At 50.2% G+C, this 16,718-nt stretch overlaps 1 protein-coding gene across 1 annotated transcript in view; it reads right to left on the bottom strand.

Annotated features, from left to right (window-relative positions):
- Nucleotides 1-16,097, bottom strand: part of MAN1C1 (mannosidase alpha class 1C member 1) — a 64,086-nt gene extending 47,989 nt beyond the window's left edge. The window contains exons 1-2 of the mRNA XM_027740159.2: nucleotides 15,983-16,097; nucleotides 14,171-15,127 (exon numbers count right to left, since the gene is read on the bottom strand). Coding sequence (XP_027595960.1) covers nucleotides 14,171-14,737 — 567 coding nt within the window. The 5' untranslated portion in view covers nucleotides 14,738-15,127; nucleotides 15,983-16,097. The remainder of the gene's footprint in view (nucleotides 1-14,170; nucleotides 15,128-15,982) is intronic.
- Between the last annotated feature and the right edge of the window lie 621 nt (nucleotides 16,098-16,718).

Below are 16,718 nucleotides of genomic sequence, written 5' to 3' on the forward strand. Positions count from 1 at the left end.
CTTCAAACAACTGACAACCATGAGAGTCTCACCTTGGGAAGTGTTAATCTAATGTCACCTCACTCCTCTAACTCTGAATCAAATATCATTCTTCTTTTAATTGATGGCAAAGGGGTGACTGAGGGTAAAACCTGAGTCTGTCACTACCAAATGAAAGCCCAGGCAAAGCCAAGTGAACACAGTCCTGACTCCAACGGGACAGGTATTTCCTCTCTAGTTCTGTTCTTGACTCTCACACATTGTCTGGGCAACTTCCACCACCCTGTGCCTCAGCTCATCCCTCTGCAACACAGACCTCACCCCTTTCTTCTCAAAGCACTGGGGGGAATAGAGAGAAACCAGTGTGCATTAAATAAACACTGTGGGACTGAGCTCACCTGGTGAACCAGGTTGCCCAGAGAAGCTGTGGCTGCCCCATCCCTGGAAGTGTCCAAGGCCAAGTTGGACAAGGCTTGGAGCAACCTGAGCTAGTGGAAGTGTCCCTGCCCACGGCAGGGGGTAGAACTGGATGATCTCTCAGGTCCCTTCCACCCCAAACCATTCTGTGACTCCACGATTCAATATTCTTTCACCGAAAGATCTTGCAAACCCAGAATCATTTTGCACAATGTTCTGCTGAGTTTTCCTTAAGCACAAGATAAATGCTCATGTTTCCACACCTAAAGCACCAGCCTGAGCACAGAACTCCTCCCTTCTGCTCCAGCTCTTCCTAATGGATTCTAACCCAAAATTTCAAACCCTGTCAGCCTACTGACTGTAAATACATCAGCTGATAGTTGGGTGTTAGATGGCAGATAGAGACTGTGAATCACTTGCTACATGCAGCTTTATCTAAAAGTAAATATAACAGTAATTCAAGCAACAGGTTAGTGGGGCTTTGCTTCAGATTTTTTCTGGCAAAGTCTTGGCAGCTTGTCCTCAAACTGGCATGGGTGGTTTTTCATGCCATCAGTTGCTATCACAGCTCCCTCTCTCTTGCACAACAGCTCCTTGCTTAAGAAAACTGATCCCCATCACTGGAACAACAGAGGAATTCTTTATGAAGATAGAAGAAATCACCCTCCATCCAGACACAAGGCACCTTCCAGCAAGTTACAATAAGAAAAAAGTAAGTTTTACATTCTGCTTGTTCCCAGTCAGACAGTCCAGCTGAGTAATGGCTGCATCCAGCTCAGATCTGCAGAGGTAAGCACTCTCTCCCCGCCACAATCAGGGAAAAAGCAGGGCTAGAAGCCTGATTTGCACTGGGGGAACAGGAAAAACACCCCAGCACAGAGCAGTCCAAGGTCATTAGTGTTAGTGACAAGGACAGAAATAGAACTCAAGAGTCTCCCTGACTCACAGTCCCTGCTAGGAAAGCTGAATGGGGGAAAAGAACAGCTCAAGCCACAATTAAACTAACACCTAATTAAATTCCTAATGTAACTAGATTTAACTGTGTCAAGAGGGGAAAAAAAACCCACTAAAACTCTTTGATAGGGCTATCTCAGGCATTAAGACCCAGCTGGATCCAGCTGCATCTAAATCAGGAAACATGTCAGCAAGAGCAGTTGATTTTGCAGTTAGCCCAGTAATGAGATGCTGGACTGGAAGAGGACAACAACGGTTTTGAGAACAAATTTGCAAGTCTAGACCAAAGCACAGAGTGATTTAGTAGAGACATGAGAAGAGCTGTAGCCTCGGCTCCTTCGCTTCCCAAAAATCAAAGCTTGGGGAAAAATCTAATAGAAATAAAAAGGTACTTGTGTTCCCAGTGCTGCCAGCTTCATGTTCCCTGCGAGCCTCTACAGCTGATCACACACAGGATATTCCAGAGCACGGCCAGGCTGATGCTGCACAACAAATCCAGCAATAAAAACCAATAAAGATTCTTTCTGCCCTAAGTTTGTTGCCCCTGACAGCTACTCAGGCACTGGCTGTCACGAGGTTTGGGGAACAGGCAGGAAAAGGCAATCCATGGTGTCCAGTTCGCAGCCTCAGCCAGGCTACAAACTGACCCCATTAAATCTGAGAGGTGATTTTTTTTCCAGGGATGGACACTCCAAAGGTAATCTGGGATGGTGCAAAAAAGAATTGGTGTCGGAGGGCAAGTCTAACTGAGTGATGGAGACCAAAGTGAAGATGTTGTGCCAGCAAACACATGGAAAGGGAATAGTGAGATACAGGAAGGATTAGAGATTGAAGAGGTGACACTGCAACAAAGATGAGCTTAAAACCACAGCAATAGTTATGATCTCCCCTCGTTATTACCGCAGAATGAAGGCAGAAGTAGCTCTTTGAGCAACATGAGGAAATCAGGAAAGAAATTTAAGGTGCTTATAAAACATTGTGGGTTTTTTTTTAAAATGTATATACTGTGCAGAATTTGAACTTAACCCTGGTTTATGGCTTCCCTGCAGCCAGATTTCCCACCCAAATCAGATTTTGTAAATGGAAATTGCAGCTGTGAGGATATATCTGTAGCACTTAAGTACTGCTTTCAAAGCAGAAGGTACCAGAATGTGTTGGAAGGTACCAGAATGTGAAAAACGGAAGACCAGGAATCAATCCCTTTTTGTAAAATACTGGAATGCTACATAATAATAGCAGATACTTAAAAATATTAAAATATACCCAACTACATCACACTGTGCTATACTCTTCCACGCTCCTAGTTACAGGAATTATGGGCTATGCTGCACTTTGGTAGTGAGAAGGTACCCCATACACCCAAACACACATGGAGGCACATCAAGCAGATATTTTCCCTGACACTGCTAAAATATCACAACTCATTTACAATCCAACGTATTGGTTCACTTCACAAGATGACTTTTGCTAACAAAGTTGTGTATTAGGAGGTGTCTGTCAAACACACCACAACTCCTCAGCTACTGTGGGGGGTGCAGGAACACAGGAGAGCAGGCAGACCCACAAAGCCACCAGTACACACCGTGTGACACTGTCACTTAGATTTTTCAAGTCCTTTTAACTCCAGGTTGGACAGTCTCGCTTTTGCTAGTAACTACTATTTCACTCCAGCAGGCTTTGAGGAAAGAAAGTGGGGAAAAATTACTTACCAAGTAATTATGCTCCTTCAAATGTCACCTCCAAGTCCCCTCCTGAGTTTTGCGCCCGCAGCACAAATCACGCAGGAAACTCCCTGAGCCCTCAAGATTTTGGGCACTGTCACATACCCATAGGCTGCCCTGAGGGCTCTTACATTTCAGCTAAGTCCCTTCAAGCATGTACAGCACACGGGCTTTGTAAATCCCTAATTACACCCAGGCTACAGAAAAGTGACCGGCGTTCCAGGTGAGTGATGGACAGCAGTCAAACACCCAGGCCAAGAATCCATCAGCTCCTCACCATAACGTCCCCATGCTAAATGGGAAGGTGGATGGAAACACAAGCACTAAGCAAGGCTGTTTTTACAGACCTGCATTATGACAAGGTAAGTAATTTTCTCTTTCCCTACAGATACCATCTGCACAAGATTCTCATTTCTGGAGAGCTGCAGCCCAAGGGGATGCTCTAAAAGGAGCTGTAGCCATAAGTAACCCAAAATGGGCAGACTGCAAGGAGATGGAGGAACAGAAAAAAAAGATCGTGGAAACAGTTTGCTTCACTTTTTCAAGGATAATAAGAACAGGGGAAAAAAGTCTCTAGAACCTATTAGGCCTGTCTGTGGGGACAGATGTCAAACAGATCAATATTGAAAAGAAACAGAACAAGAGAAGATACCAGGCTTTGTGCTCCTGAGCCTTGGATGTGGCACCATGGCAGGAATCCTCTGTGGGTATGGAAGTGAAAGACTAAACAGGGACCAGAGTCTCTGTGTGTTAATCTGCCACGAAACCAACCTGAGGCAAGTAAATAAAGCCTTCCTCGCCCAGAGCAGAGACATCCTGACAGTCACTGTGGTACAAGGTTATGGAAATCATGATGCACCAGGCTGGGGTTCTGTGTGAGGCTCCACAGTCCAAGTTGGACACCCGGAGAGCTCTAGTCCAGCCCAAGAAACATTTCCAAGGCGTTTTCAGATATACAAAAAGTGAAGACCAGCCTCAAAGTTGCCAAATCCTCTTTTGGGGAAGAGATTTCTCGGCCTGGGATACAGCAAGAGGCTTTGGAACACGAGTGACACGGAGCTGCTAAGTCAGAGCAGGAGCCAGGTGGATAAACGGGACCGATTCACACCAGCCCTGGCTGATGACAACCTGAACAGGCCCTTAAATCTGGAAAAGGAAATCCCAGCTCTGAGCAGGACCCACACTGCAAGATACAAAAGGAGTCCTTCCACATCAGAAGGAAACCTTAGCAGCATCCCGGGCTCACTCGGAGCTCAGTGCACTCATCTCGCTCTTCCCATTTCAGCTGAGCTGCCTCTTCCCTCCCAGCATCCACAAAGAGGGAATTGCTTTTGACACATGGATGGCTCAAGGGCCCGAAACGCAGGCAGAAGCAGATGGGATAACTGAAGGAAGGGGAGAAAGAAAGGAAAAAAATGTAAATACAGGCCAAGAGTTACCCTGCATCACTCCTGTTCCACGCTGTGAGAACCGACTTAGGGAGCAGAAGGAACATCTGTTTGGAAACCGTCCTTGTTTCAGTCCAAATGCTGGAACAGGAGAAAGAGGGAAGCTGAGAACTGCCAGCACACCTCGTGCTTTATCTCACACTTGGATGGCTTAACAGGAGAGATCTGGGAGGATGAGTTTAGTTTAATGATTTCTTGCTGGTTCACCTGCTCCCCATCTGTCTTTGTAGTCCTTGCTCAGAGGGACAGATTGGAGCACTGCTGTCCTCTCCCCTTCCCAGAGTTACTTGTGATTTGAACTTCTGACGGGAGGAACAGAGCAGTTCTCAAGCATTAAGGAGTCCACTGAGATTAGTCCAATAATTTATCAAAGGTAATAGCTAATAACAGACACCAGAAACTCACTCACAGCCTTCCTAGAGCCTCATGTCAGAGTTGTCACCTTACAAAAGCATTACAAGAAATTCCTGGACCACGGTAGCAAATTTATTAACCAGGGGCTGATAAACTCTTCCAAGAGTCCCACAGCCCACAATAAATCATACAAATCAGGTTGCAAACACCAGATCTTTAATAAAAATGAAGCTGGAGGAGTGGATGTTAGAACAATGTCAGAATTCAGCTGGCAGGATGGAGGGGACTCGTTTTCATTTAGTTTGACCTCCCATCCCGAGAGGGATCAAGGCTTGGCCTTGGCATCACTCCAGCACTGCACTACACAGGCATCATACGACAGTGACTAATGAACTGCTGAAAGAATAAAGCAAGAAATGGCAAGTTAAGGGATCTGGGTAATAAACTAAAGAAGAGAGCCATAAAGATTCATCAGAATTAGAGACAGAAGGCACCTCCCAGGTCACAGACTCCATGTTCCTGTCAGCGTAGAAGAGGCACCCACTGTACTGCTCTGGCCGTGCTGCCTTTCAAGACCTAAGGAACAAGGTTCCACTCTGTTCCACTTACCAAATTCTGCCCTAATATTCAACTCCAAATTTTGTTTAAGTCTTTGAAATCCAGAAATGAAAGAACCAAGTGAGAAGACTGCTTTATCCTACTGCAGCCAGGGCTGCCTTTCAGAAACCAACCTTTTGAGTTATGCTACTGTGCAGCCACCGATGAGAGTGGGCAGATCCACAGCCAGCAGTGACAATGTTCTGGTTGTTGAGGGCTCACCAACACACAGAACAAATGTCTCATAGACAAGATAATCGAACACAACTGTGCTGGTTCAGGACTGAGGAATCCCAACACGGTCTTGGTGCTGGAGGAAGGACTTCAGGAAAGCCAAAACGGCACCAGAAATCAGCCAAGGATTTGTTTGGGTTCAGCACAACGCTGAACTCCAACATAAATACGTGTCCTTCCCAGAAAACTCCAGAGCAAAACAAGGCTCAGATGGAAGAAGAGGCAGAAACATCCCATTTCCACTGGAAGTATTTCACTTGTGAGCTGGGCTGGCTAACCCAGACAGCAGGAGGGTTTCAGGATGGATGAAATACGATTACATTATAATTATCCTTTGTTACTTTGCAAAGTACACGGTTATGCACTTTCTTCACTGCCCAGGGAAATCATGTTAACACAATTAGAGCAAGAACCCTGCTTTAAACATGGTTGCTTGGACGTTACTAACACGGCTCCAATTCTCAGTACAGACAGTCTTCAGAGCCATCCTGCTCCATAAATCAGTGGGAGTTCTGTCACTTCCTCTGAAGAGAAGAGACACTCTCCAGGATGCACTGAAGATACAGCTTCACTCTATATCATCATCTGTGCTAGAGCTGCTGGCACGAGATGCTGCAGAATTTCTACATCTCTCGCATTTATTATTCTTTGCAGCAGAATATCATTCTACCCACTAATAAACTAAGAGAGAGAAATCTAACAACGGCTCTAGGGCCATGCAAGGCAAGTGTTGGAGGCCAGATTAGAACTAATGAGCTCCTGGCTGCCACTCAATCACAACCATCAGAACAATTAGCTCAAATAAACCCAAGAACCGTTTTCTGCTCCGCTGTCGTCTGCCCGTCCTCCCCAGAAACTCCTGAGCTGGAAAACTCCAGACGGGTTTGACAGAGGGGAGAGGTCACAGACAAACTAGAGTTCAGTGCAAAATGCCAACAAAGTGGTGGGGAGACCCACAGAGTGTCCCACTACAGGGGGGTACAACAGGCTCCTGCTCTGGTCGCCCAGAGCCCGCTGAGGAACAGGCAGCTGGGTGTGGATGGGTGCCTCTGGCTCACACGGCCAAGGAGGGACACTGGGAAGAGCAATGGACACCACCAGGCAGGGATGGGTGACACAGGATTACAAACACAAGGATGGGGAAAGTCCCAAACCCCCATGATGGATCTAAGGATGCATGGGGGTTTCAGCACACGGGGCTCCCATTCCTAGAGAACCAGAATCCATCACCTTTCCTGCTAAGGGAAGAAATTTTATGAACACACTTCCCCTTTTCCAACACCGTGGAGATCTCTCCTTTGATTCCAGCACGCAGCAGACAGGCACACGAGGGACTCTGCATCCTTGCTGTCAAGATAAGTAGATGCAGAAGGGAAGCACTAAAGTCACTTCAGTTTAGTGCAACCTCTTGCCATTACTTACGCTCCAGAGTCCTCCCAGGGAACGCTGAAGGGCCCGAGAGGAAGCAGTTTTGCTGTACATTAACTTGCTGGATTAGGGATTAAAAAACCTGTGCCCATTTCACAGAGGTGCCCAGTGGAACCACACGGTGCCACAACGAATCTGCCATCAGGAACAGAACACAGAACCGAGTGTCCTGATCTCATTAACAGGAGGTGCTCTGCTCCTCCAGTCAGGGTACAAATGAGTAACATCCCTGTCCCATAAACAGAGGATGTTTATTATCCAGTCCTTCAGCGTTCCCACTGTGCTCTCTCTCCTGCAGTGGTCTGGGTCCATCATGCACAATGCACTCACATTATGCACGGATCAGGGACATCACTGCCCATGACAGCTCCTCTGGAGCCCTTCCAAAATGTTGTGTCATATGATGAACTGAAGTGCCAAGGGGACACGCAGTAAAGACAGCAATCATGGGAGTGTGTGCTCTTCCTGCCAAATCCATTCACAGCATTCAGTGAGAAGTACTTTTCTGGGGAATGTAAATGTAGTCTCTTTCCTAAGTTTAAGAATCAGAATGCTCCAAGCATAAGACCTCCTCTTCCCACCGATGGAGTGAATATTCCTTCTGCCTTCTCCTTTTGACAGCTTCATGTCAGTTTTATGCTCAGATCAGTCTGTCATTTAATACTAAAGATACATTCCCCTTTCCCCCTCTCAGCCTCCCATCTAAAACCTGAATTGTTCTCAATACTAGAAAACATATTCAAAACCATCAAAATGATAAACAACCTAAACAGTAACAGAATCAGAGGGTAAACCAAACATGATTGATTAACCTCCTCTGGTAGAGCCCTGCATACAGAGCCAAGGGAAAGAACACTTAGCACAAAAATCTTTCTCCCATTAAGTGGCAGATTTAATCATTGATTAAAAAGTTAATCAAGAGTCTATAAAAATTTTGACTGGAAAGATGGGATCTTAACCCAGGTGACTGCTTTTTAGTAAATATTTGAAGAACTGGACATACACAGCCCCACAGACTGATGGTAGAACAGGGAGGTTACAGGCCAGGCTCCATCCTTCCTGCCCTAAATCCCTCGTCTTTCTACCTGAGCATTTTCAGGGAAATAAGTGTTTCTACTGAAGTGATTCAGGAAGCTGTAGGCCCTTCTGCATCCTGGAAACTCATTTCACCATGCCCAGCACTTGCAGTCACTCATCATCCGCCCAGAGAGGTCCAAAACCCAACAATTCTGCCCTTGTGAACAGGGCACTGCCTTTAAGTGGCAGTTTATAAACCAGTCTAGCATCAAATTTAGCTGTTGTGGAACAAGTGCTTTCAGTGCTAGATTTGGGAGATAAGAACAAATGACTTCAAATTGCACAGTACTCCCAAATTCCAAAACACCCTCAGCTCGACAGAGATCGGTAATAGCGAGCACTGAGGTATCACTGGCATCTGAGGCAAACAGCACAGCAGCACAGATCACAGCATGTGAGGCATTTTCTGTACTCATGCACTCTATCAACAGAACAAATACATTTTTAGTCAATTAACTGTACACCCTACAGCTGAAAGAGGCTCTAGGTCAGCTCTAAATTGTGTTTGCATGAATCCACCAAAGGCTACTGAAGCAAAAAATCCACTGTATGCACCATTTGTGGGATTTACACTACAGTACCCGTTTCACAGGTTCAGTAAATAAATGCAAGAGAAGGAGCGTGGAGCAAAGGAAAATTCCAGCAAGCCTGGAGCCAGCCAGTGCTTCAAACTGCAGAGAAATTCTCTCTTGGAAAGGTGTTTTTACCCCAGAGAAAGAAGAATTACGATCTGATCACAGTATATCTGACTGGCTTGAGATCATTATCCCACTCCATTATAGCCAATATTTCATGAGAACTCTTTTCTTTACCCCCAGCACCCAAAGCAAGTCTGTTGGAAGCCACTGGTTTTACCTTTGGCCGGCACAAAGGATTAGACACTTTCCAGGTGTCTCAGGGAGGAAGATGTGCACGGGGAGGAGCATTTCCATCTGGAACTGTGCGTGGTGCTACTCATGCACCGAAACCACTGATGGATCACGTTATTTGCTTGTCGTGCTGCTCAGCCCCAGATTACACAAAGAAAAGGCATTTTCTCCAAGTGGAAGAATAGGAGCTGCACAGAGCAGGGAAAGGGAGAGGTCTGAGACCTTTTTATTGCTGGCTGCAGAAAGGAGAGATGGTCAGAGACCATCAGTGACGTGGTTCACAGCGCTGTACCAACAGGGCAACTCTAACTCGAACTGGGAACTGTTCTGAGCCCTGCTGTCAATGAACTGGTGACCACAACCCCTGTGAGCTCCCGCTGAGAACACCCACACCTCGCCTCCCCAAAGGTGTGCGAGAGGGAAGGAGCATCAGAGCAGACACTTCTCCCAGCAGGGGTCAGGGCTGCGGCACAAATTCGGGAGAACAAGCAGCACTTCCCCAGCTCTGCCCCAAAAACGAGCACTTTTTCACTGCAGTCACAACTGTCAAAACCACACAAAGGCAGCTCAGCGACCAACACCAAGGAACTTCCCACAAAAGCTGAGCTCCTGATAACACTCCTGCTTCTTGCTAATTATCTTTCAGTGATAAGCTGTCAAGATATTTGTGTTTAAAAGACTGATCTACCTGTTAATCTGCAGAGTGATGCAGGGTAACTGTGTACACGGACTCTGATGGCCTCCTTCCCCCCAGGGTGTGAGTTTTGAAAGCAAATACATCTTTAGAGCTGTCTTAAAAAGAGGACAGAGGACAGCAAGGTGAGGCAAGTAGAAGAAAAGCCAAGATGAAGAGAACTGTAATGTAAAATAAATAGGCTTCAGTATTACTAAACCAAAGGAAATTAATGCATGTGTCAAACCCAAGGGTACAATCCCAGCACAGGACTAAACACCTGCCTGAATTTGACATATTCCCTTATTTGAAAGGGACAAAGGACACTGTCAGGTTAAGGTATGAGGTATTCCCAGACACAAAGCACAGAAAATTGCCTTTTGTACCCAAAAAACAAAAGAAAAATTAGTAAATCTCTTTGTCTCTTCACATTTTTCTCACGTCCCGTGACTGAACTCAAGTATTTCACTTTCTGGTCTGGCTGGTTACAGAGGTTGTCCTTAAGCACTGGATGGCATTAGTAGGGTTGGTATAAAAAATAAAGAAATGCTCTTTTCTCTCCCCACTGCTTCCCTACCTATGAGGCCCGTGAAGCCAACACAGCAGGAGTACAGCAAGAAACAGTCTGTTTGGTTCATCCATCATCAGCAAAACTGTCAGTTCAGCTCCAACAGCAAAATCTTTATTACTGGTTATGATGCAAAAGGCAGAAACCACACGGTCTGATTTCCCCAGATCTGAGGCTGAGTTTGCAACACCAGCAGTTGGAGGGGAAATAATTCTGACTTTTCACTGAGCCAATCTGATCTGGAAATTGTTGAGAGCAAATAAATATGGAATCCCACCGTGGCATTTCTGCAGTTGCTCTCCAGCTACAACCACCTCCCTTCTTTCAGGAGCATCAGTGATTAGTATTTGGCACATGTAAAAAATCAGCTATTCCCTGAAGCCATGCCTGACTGATCAATTACAGAACTAATACCTCTTCCAGAGGTCAGTTTAAGAGATGAATAATCCCTTTCAAACTTCCCAACCTGCAGCACGGGGAGGTTGTTATTTGGTTTTCTGCAGCTCTCTTGGAAAGGTCAGAGTGCCCACAGTACTCAGCTGCCCACAGGAACACACAGCAGTATATCCCAGACAATCCTCCAGGTGACCAACGACCTTTCTGCAGTAAACAGCCTGTGCAAGAGAGGTGCTCTCTTTTCTTCTCAAGAAAACAACCATTTATTGACCCTGGACTTGTCTTTAAAGGCAAGCAGAACCCAAGCTGTCTGCCACTCTGTTACCCACCAGTGCAAAGCAGACACCTGCATGCACATGTCAGCTCAGCTCCCTGCAGCACTTACTTCTTCTAACAGGCTTTTCTGGGTGTCATTTCAACTTGCTAATCCACCTCTTTTCCTTTCTGCACTCTGAGGAAACACAGCACTGAAAGCACATGAGTGAGTGAGGCAAATACACCCCCCCAGCCTGACTCCTCAATCTGCAAACAGCTCCGGTGCCCCTCACACTCCAGAGGGCTTTCCCAAACAGCAGTAAAGTGGGAGACACCACAGCTGTGGGTTTCACACTCTATCTTTTAAAACAGGAAAAGTCTGGCAGGGCTGCATTAGCACTTTCCACACATACCAGCCAAGAAAGTCATGACACACCCTCTTCCCTAGCTGAAGCATCCAGCAGCTTAGAGGCTGGTGGGAAAGAGCAGATACAAGCTTGGATTCCTGCTCAGACTGAAGGGGTCCTGTGGAAAACAGAAAGTTCCAAGTCTCTAGGCTGGGCATCAGCTCTGGGCATCTTTGATAATGCACTGTTTTTTCCTCCTGGCTTTCATCTAAACTCTGGCAGATGGGGAAAAAAAATATCAACAAATTCCATCCACATCCATCCTCTCTGTTATAGAGGTGCTGACCTGTAAGAATGGCCTAAGGGGAAGCAAAGAAAACAACAAAGCTTTTAGTACAAGGATAGTTTGGAACACATTTTAGCAAATTGCAGGACTTAAAGCTCTGGAGGAAGGAGAGAAAAGCTACTTGCAGCTACTGCACACACTTTAAACCAGCCAGCAAACCCAATACCTGCCCTGCCAGCATCTCAGATCACATGAGGAATATTTGCTAATCCAAAGGCTGTATCATCACTTACTTCTGCCTTGCAATTCTTTTTTTCCCCATCTGTTTCTTTTTATACAGCATTTGTCTTCTAACCTTCCCGATTTGTTTTCTTCATGTCTTTTTGATTCATAAAAAAAAAGATACACCTTATCTCCTTCCCAGGCTGCACCACCCTCCCTTGTTTTGCACAGTCAGTCTCATATCTCAGCACCATATTTATTTCTCTCTCTCTCTCTGAATAAACAGAGTGTAGGCACTTTTAAGGAATAAGGGCTCTGTTTGAAGAGTAATTAGCTGTCAGCATAAAACTAATATTTATGGATTCTCATCCTTGAAAACTCTAACTCTGCTACCCAGCACTGATTATGGCTGTTAGAAACAGATGGGGCTGAATCCATACAACTTGAAATAATCCTACATTTAAAAAATAATTAACTACAAATAAAGGACTGAATGAACACCACTCGCTTTCCCAAATTCGATTTTCAGTTTGACTTGTTTGCCCGGAGCAGAAGCTGGATTATTCCCAGGTATGTGGTGCTCCCTGGAATACCTTGGAAGTGGGATTCTGCAGTGTATTCAGGCACACGCTCCCCAACTCCCAGCACACGCGACGGTCGGGTACTGGAATATTCCAAATGCCCCGGAGCTGAGATGCAGCAGGAAAGGATGGCTCAATCCCGACTGGGATCATAAAGAAACCCAGCACCCCTGGGTGTGTTGTGTCTGGTTGCCCGGCACAGAAGTTGGAATTTTACCAGCCGTGCAGCCTTTGTTTTAGTGACTGACAAAGATACCGGGATGAGAGCTTGAAAAAACTGTTTTTAAAATGCAGGTTGGAGCGGATGAGAGCCCTCGGTGTGTTACTCTTTGACTTTCTCCTCTCTTCAACCTGGGGTAGCATCTTTGCTGAATGGCTGCACCTCTGCGAGAGCACAAACTTGGGAAATTCACACTCTGCTTAATTAAATCTGTGCTTTTTTCTTATTGGCACCTCTCTCTGGAGCAAAATTCCCTCCAAGTTGGTTATTCATCATAGCAAAAGGATACAACAAACACAATCGAATACTACACAGAGCCTATTGCTCCTGGTTAACTGGGTCACAGCCCGTCTGCGATGTTTGTGAGGCTGCCAGGCTTTTATGCACGAGCTGTGGGCACGAGGACAAATTCTCCCCTCACCCTCACACCCCTGCAACCCCCTCGACGAGGTTATCCTGGCTCGGCGGGGTCACAGCGAGGGCAGCCCTCGGCTCCCTGTTAGTGGGTAACAATTCCTGTGCCAGTTCCACAAGGATTCACAGGGACAGACCCTCCTGCTCCTCCCCAGCTCCTGTGAGGGCACATCCCATCCCATCCCCGTGGACCAGCACAAGTTTTGTCCCCATTTCTGCAGACATTCACACCGACCCCCCTGGGGATGGAACCTCTTGCACAACCAGACACCTCCCGTCAAGCGAGTTTTTTTTTTTTCCCTAATAATAACCAAGCTGAAATTTAAATTTCCCTTTGCTTAATTTCAGCTCTTTAATTTCCAGTCACACCCCATCAGGCTGCCTTGACATTTCCTCTCCTGTGAGCGGAGGTGTGTGCACCCGCTGACAGGAACACCCCCTGGGAAAGGGACAACCCCAACTCCTGCCACTTTCCTTGGGAAAAGGAAGGAGAAAGGGGGACGGGAGGGTTGTGTGGGAAATGAGGGTGAGGCTGGGGAGGTGAGGGAGGGTGAGGAGAGTGGAGGCAATGAGGGGAGGAGGAGGTTGTGAGGGGAGGTGAGGGCTGACTGAGGGAGGACACAGACACGAGGGCTGACTGAGAGGGTACATGGCTGTGAGGAGGGGCAAGGGCTGATTGAGAGGGGGGCACGATGTGAGAGGAGGATGAAGGCTGACTCTGGGGGGGACACAGCTGTGAGGGCTGACTGAGGAGGAAAGTGGCCATGAAGGGAGGCGAGGGATGACTAAGGGGGGACATGGCTGTGAGAGGAGGCGAGAACTGACGGAGGGGGAATACGGCCACAAGGGCTGAGTGAGGGGGGATGCAGCTGTTGAGGGGAGGTGAGGGCTGACTGAGGGGGGACATGATGTGAGGGGAGGATGAGGGTTTACTCAGGGGTACCAAGCAGTGAGTGCTGACTGAGGGGGTACCCAGCAGTGAGTGCTGACTGAGGGGGTACCAAGCAGTGAGTGCTGACTGAGGGGGTACCAAGCAGTGAGTGCTGACTGAGGGGGACATGGCAGCGAGTGCTGATAGAGGGGGTACCCAGCAGTGAGTGCTGACTGAGAGCAGCGCGGGCGCTCCTCACCTCTTTGATCTTCATCCTTCGGGCGCGGGTCTCGGGGTCCTCTCCGGGCCGCCCGCCCCGCACCGGGTGCCGGAGGCTCCGGCGGAACCGCTCGTAGTCGAAGCGGAACGGAGCCCGCGTCTCCCGGGCGGGGGTCGCGCCGGTGGCGGGCTCGGGTCGCCCCTCGCCGCCCTGCACCTGCTGCCGGGCGCCGGGCGCGGTGCGGGCGGGCGGGCCGGCCATGCGGGCGGCGGTGCGGAGCTTCTCCCGCAGGCGGCGGGGGGCGGCGGGGCTGGCGTGGCGGGGCTCGGCGGCGGCGGGGGGGCTGCGGGGCAGGTCGGTGTCGCGGGTGGAGGAGGAGGAGGCGGAGGACGAGGAGGCGGAGGATGAAGAGGAGGCGGAGGCGGTGGCCCGGCGGGGTAGGAAGAGGCGCTTGAAGCGGGAGGAATCGGGCAGGAGGAAGAGGGCCCCGAAGCAGAGCGTGAGCAGGCCCGAGAGGAAGAGCAGGAACAGGAACTTCTGCGGCAGCCGCAGCCCCAGCGCCGCCGGCCAGCCCGGCATGCCCGGCAGCTTCCGCAGCACCACCATGGGGCACCGGATCGCGGCCGCCGGGCGGGACCCGCCGCCGCCGCCCCGGGGAGCGCCGCGGGCTCCTGCGGCCAAAGGCTCAGCGGTGCCCGCCCGCACCACCGGCCGCCTTCACCGGGGACCGCACGTGGGTGGCTCCGGGCCGGGCGGAGCGGCGGCTCAGCGTCCCCCCTGCCGGCATGAAGGCGGCGGCGAGCGCATCCCGCCGGAGCCCGGCTGGGCTGGGCTGGGCTGCTCCCAGCGGCGCTCCCCGTGCAGGCTCCCGGCCGGCCGGACGCACGGACGGACAGACGGACGGACGGACGGCTGCGGTGTGGGGCTGGCTCAGGCAGCGGCGCCGGGGAGGTGCGAGCCGGTCTCTCTAGGCGGTGGGTTCATGCTGCAGCATTTCTGCGGGGCGGGGGGGGAGAGACACAAGAGCGCGGTCATTCAACACCAACGAAGGAGGCAGCCGGCGATACAAGGCTTTTGTCCCCTGCCCGTCTCCCGCCCTCCAGCTGCACTAGTTCGCTTTCCCTCTCTCCGGACTTGCCATCAACTCTCCAGTCCGCGAGCAGCTCCTGCTCTGCACCATCTCCCTTTCCAGCTCCGGGCTGCTGGGCTTGGCTGGTAGGGAAGCCCGGGGGGCAAGAGGGGCAGCGAGAAGGTCCTCCTGCTCCTCCCTGACGGGGAGCGAGAAGCCCGGGAGAGGCAGGATGCCCTGGAAGGCGCAGGATGCCCTGAGACAGCCCGGGAGAGGCAGGATACCCTGGAAGGGGCAGGGTGCCCTGGGACACAGCACAGACAGACAGGGAGGGACGAAGCTGCTCCGCTCTTCTCCAGGCTGCCAGGGGCTGCCTTCACCCGCGCAGGGCTGGGGGACGGTGGGGCTGCAAACCAGCCATGCGGAAAGCTCGGCTCGGGCTGAGCTTCTTAAGGCAAAAAAAAAAAATTAAAAAAAATTAAAAAATTAAAAATCTACGGGTTTTGGTCTTGCTAAAATAGATGCCGGCAAATTCCCTCTTTCCCCCAAATCTCTGCTTGGCTGTTAGAGTTATCCACATCCCCACACCAATCCCCTCCTTATGGGAGAGACAGCGCTCAACTTTCAGACCCTGAAAGCAAGCAGGACACGGCTTAAAATCCTACCCTACAAGCCCCCAAAACACACCTTCTCCTACGGGCAGGGACAGCGCTGCCCCCCCAAAACACGCCGCCAGCCCCGCTCGGCGGACGCTTTCCTACCCCCAGCCCTGTTTTACTCACCCCTCTGACAAATCCAAGCCTCTCCGGCTCCTACAGTGAGCAAAAAATCTTCTCAGTCCTGCCCGCTCATCCCAAACAGCGAGAGCCCCACTCTCGCTGCTGCCAGCGCTCAATTAGGAGAAGCTGGGCTCTCTGGGAGACAGCTACGCTCTCCCTGCCCACCCAGGCACGCGGGAGGGGAATGCCTAACTGCACTGAGCTACTTGGATGCCTCTGCTTTTCACCTCGGAGGGGACCCGCGGGGCCGCTGTCGCCGCCCGGTGCCCCCTCACGGCAGCACCGCCCGCCGCTCACTGCGACAGCGCCGGGGCACCGCCCCCCGCCACGCCCCCCGCCACGCCCCCCGCCAGCCAACGGTCACCCCGCCGCCACCGCCAGCCAATCAGCGCGCAGTGCCCCGCCCTCCCTCGCTCGCTATTGGCTGCCTAGCCTGCCTCGCCTTTTCCATTGGCTGTCCGGCATGTCAGACAAGCCGCGGGGCCCGCCTCCTTGTTTACCACAGTTGCCCGGCTCCGGCTCGCGGGGCGGAGGGCCCCGCCCCTTTCCTCCAGCGGCGGCCTCCTATTGGCCGCGAGGAACGCGCCGTGCCCGCTGTGATTGGTGGAGGGGGGGGCGCAGCTACTTTAAAAAGGGGTTGAGGGGACGGGGTGGCTCCAGACGCTGTGAGAGCTCGGCAGGTGGGGTTTGGAGGTAGCGCTGCTTTTCCGTCACTTCACACTTTATGAGGGCTTTGAGG

Source organism: Pipra filicauda, unplaced genomic scaffold, assembly GCF_003945595.2.
Source record: "Pipra filicauda isolate LSUMZ 115617 unplaced genomic scaffold, ASM394559v2 scaffold219_size1829416_pilon, whole genome shotgun sequence".
NCBI classification, from domain to species: Eukaryota; Metazoa; Chordata; class Aves; order Passeriformes; family Pipridae; genus Pipra; species Pipra filicauda.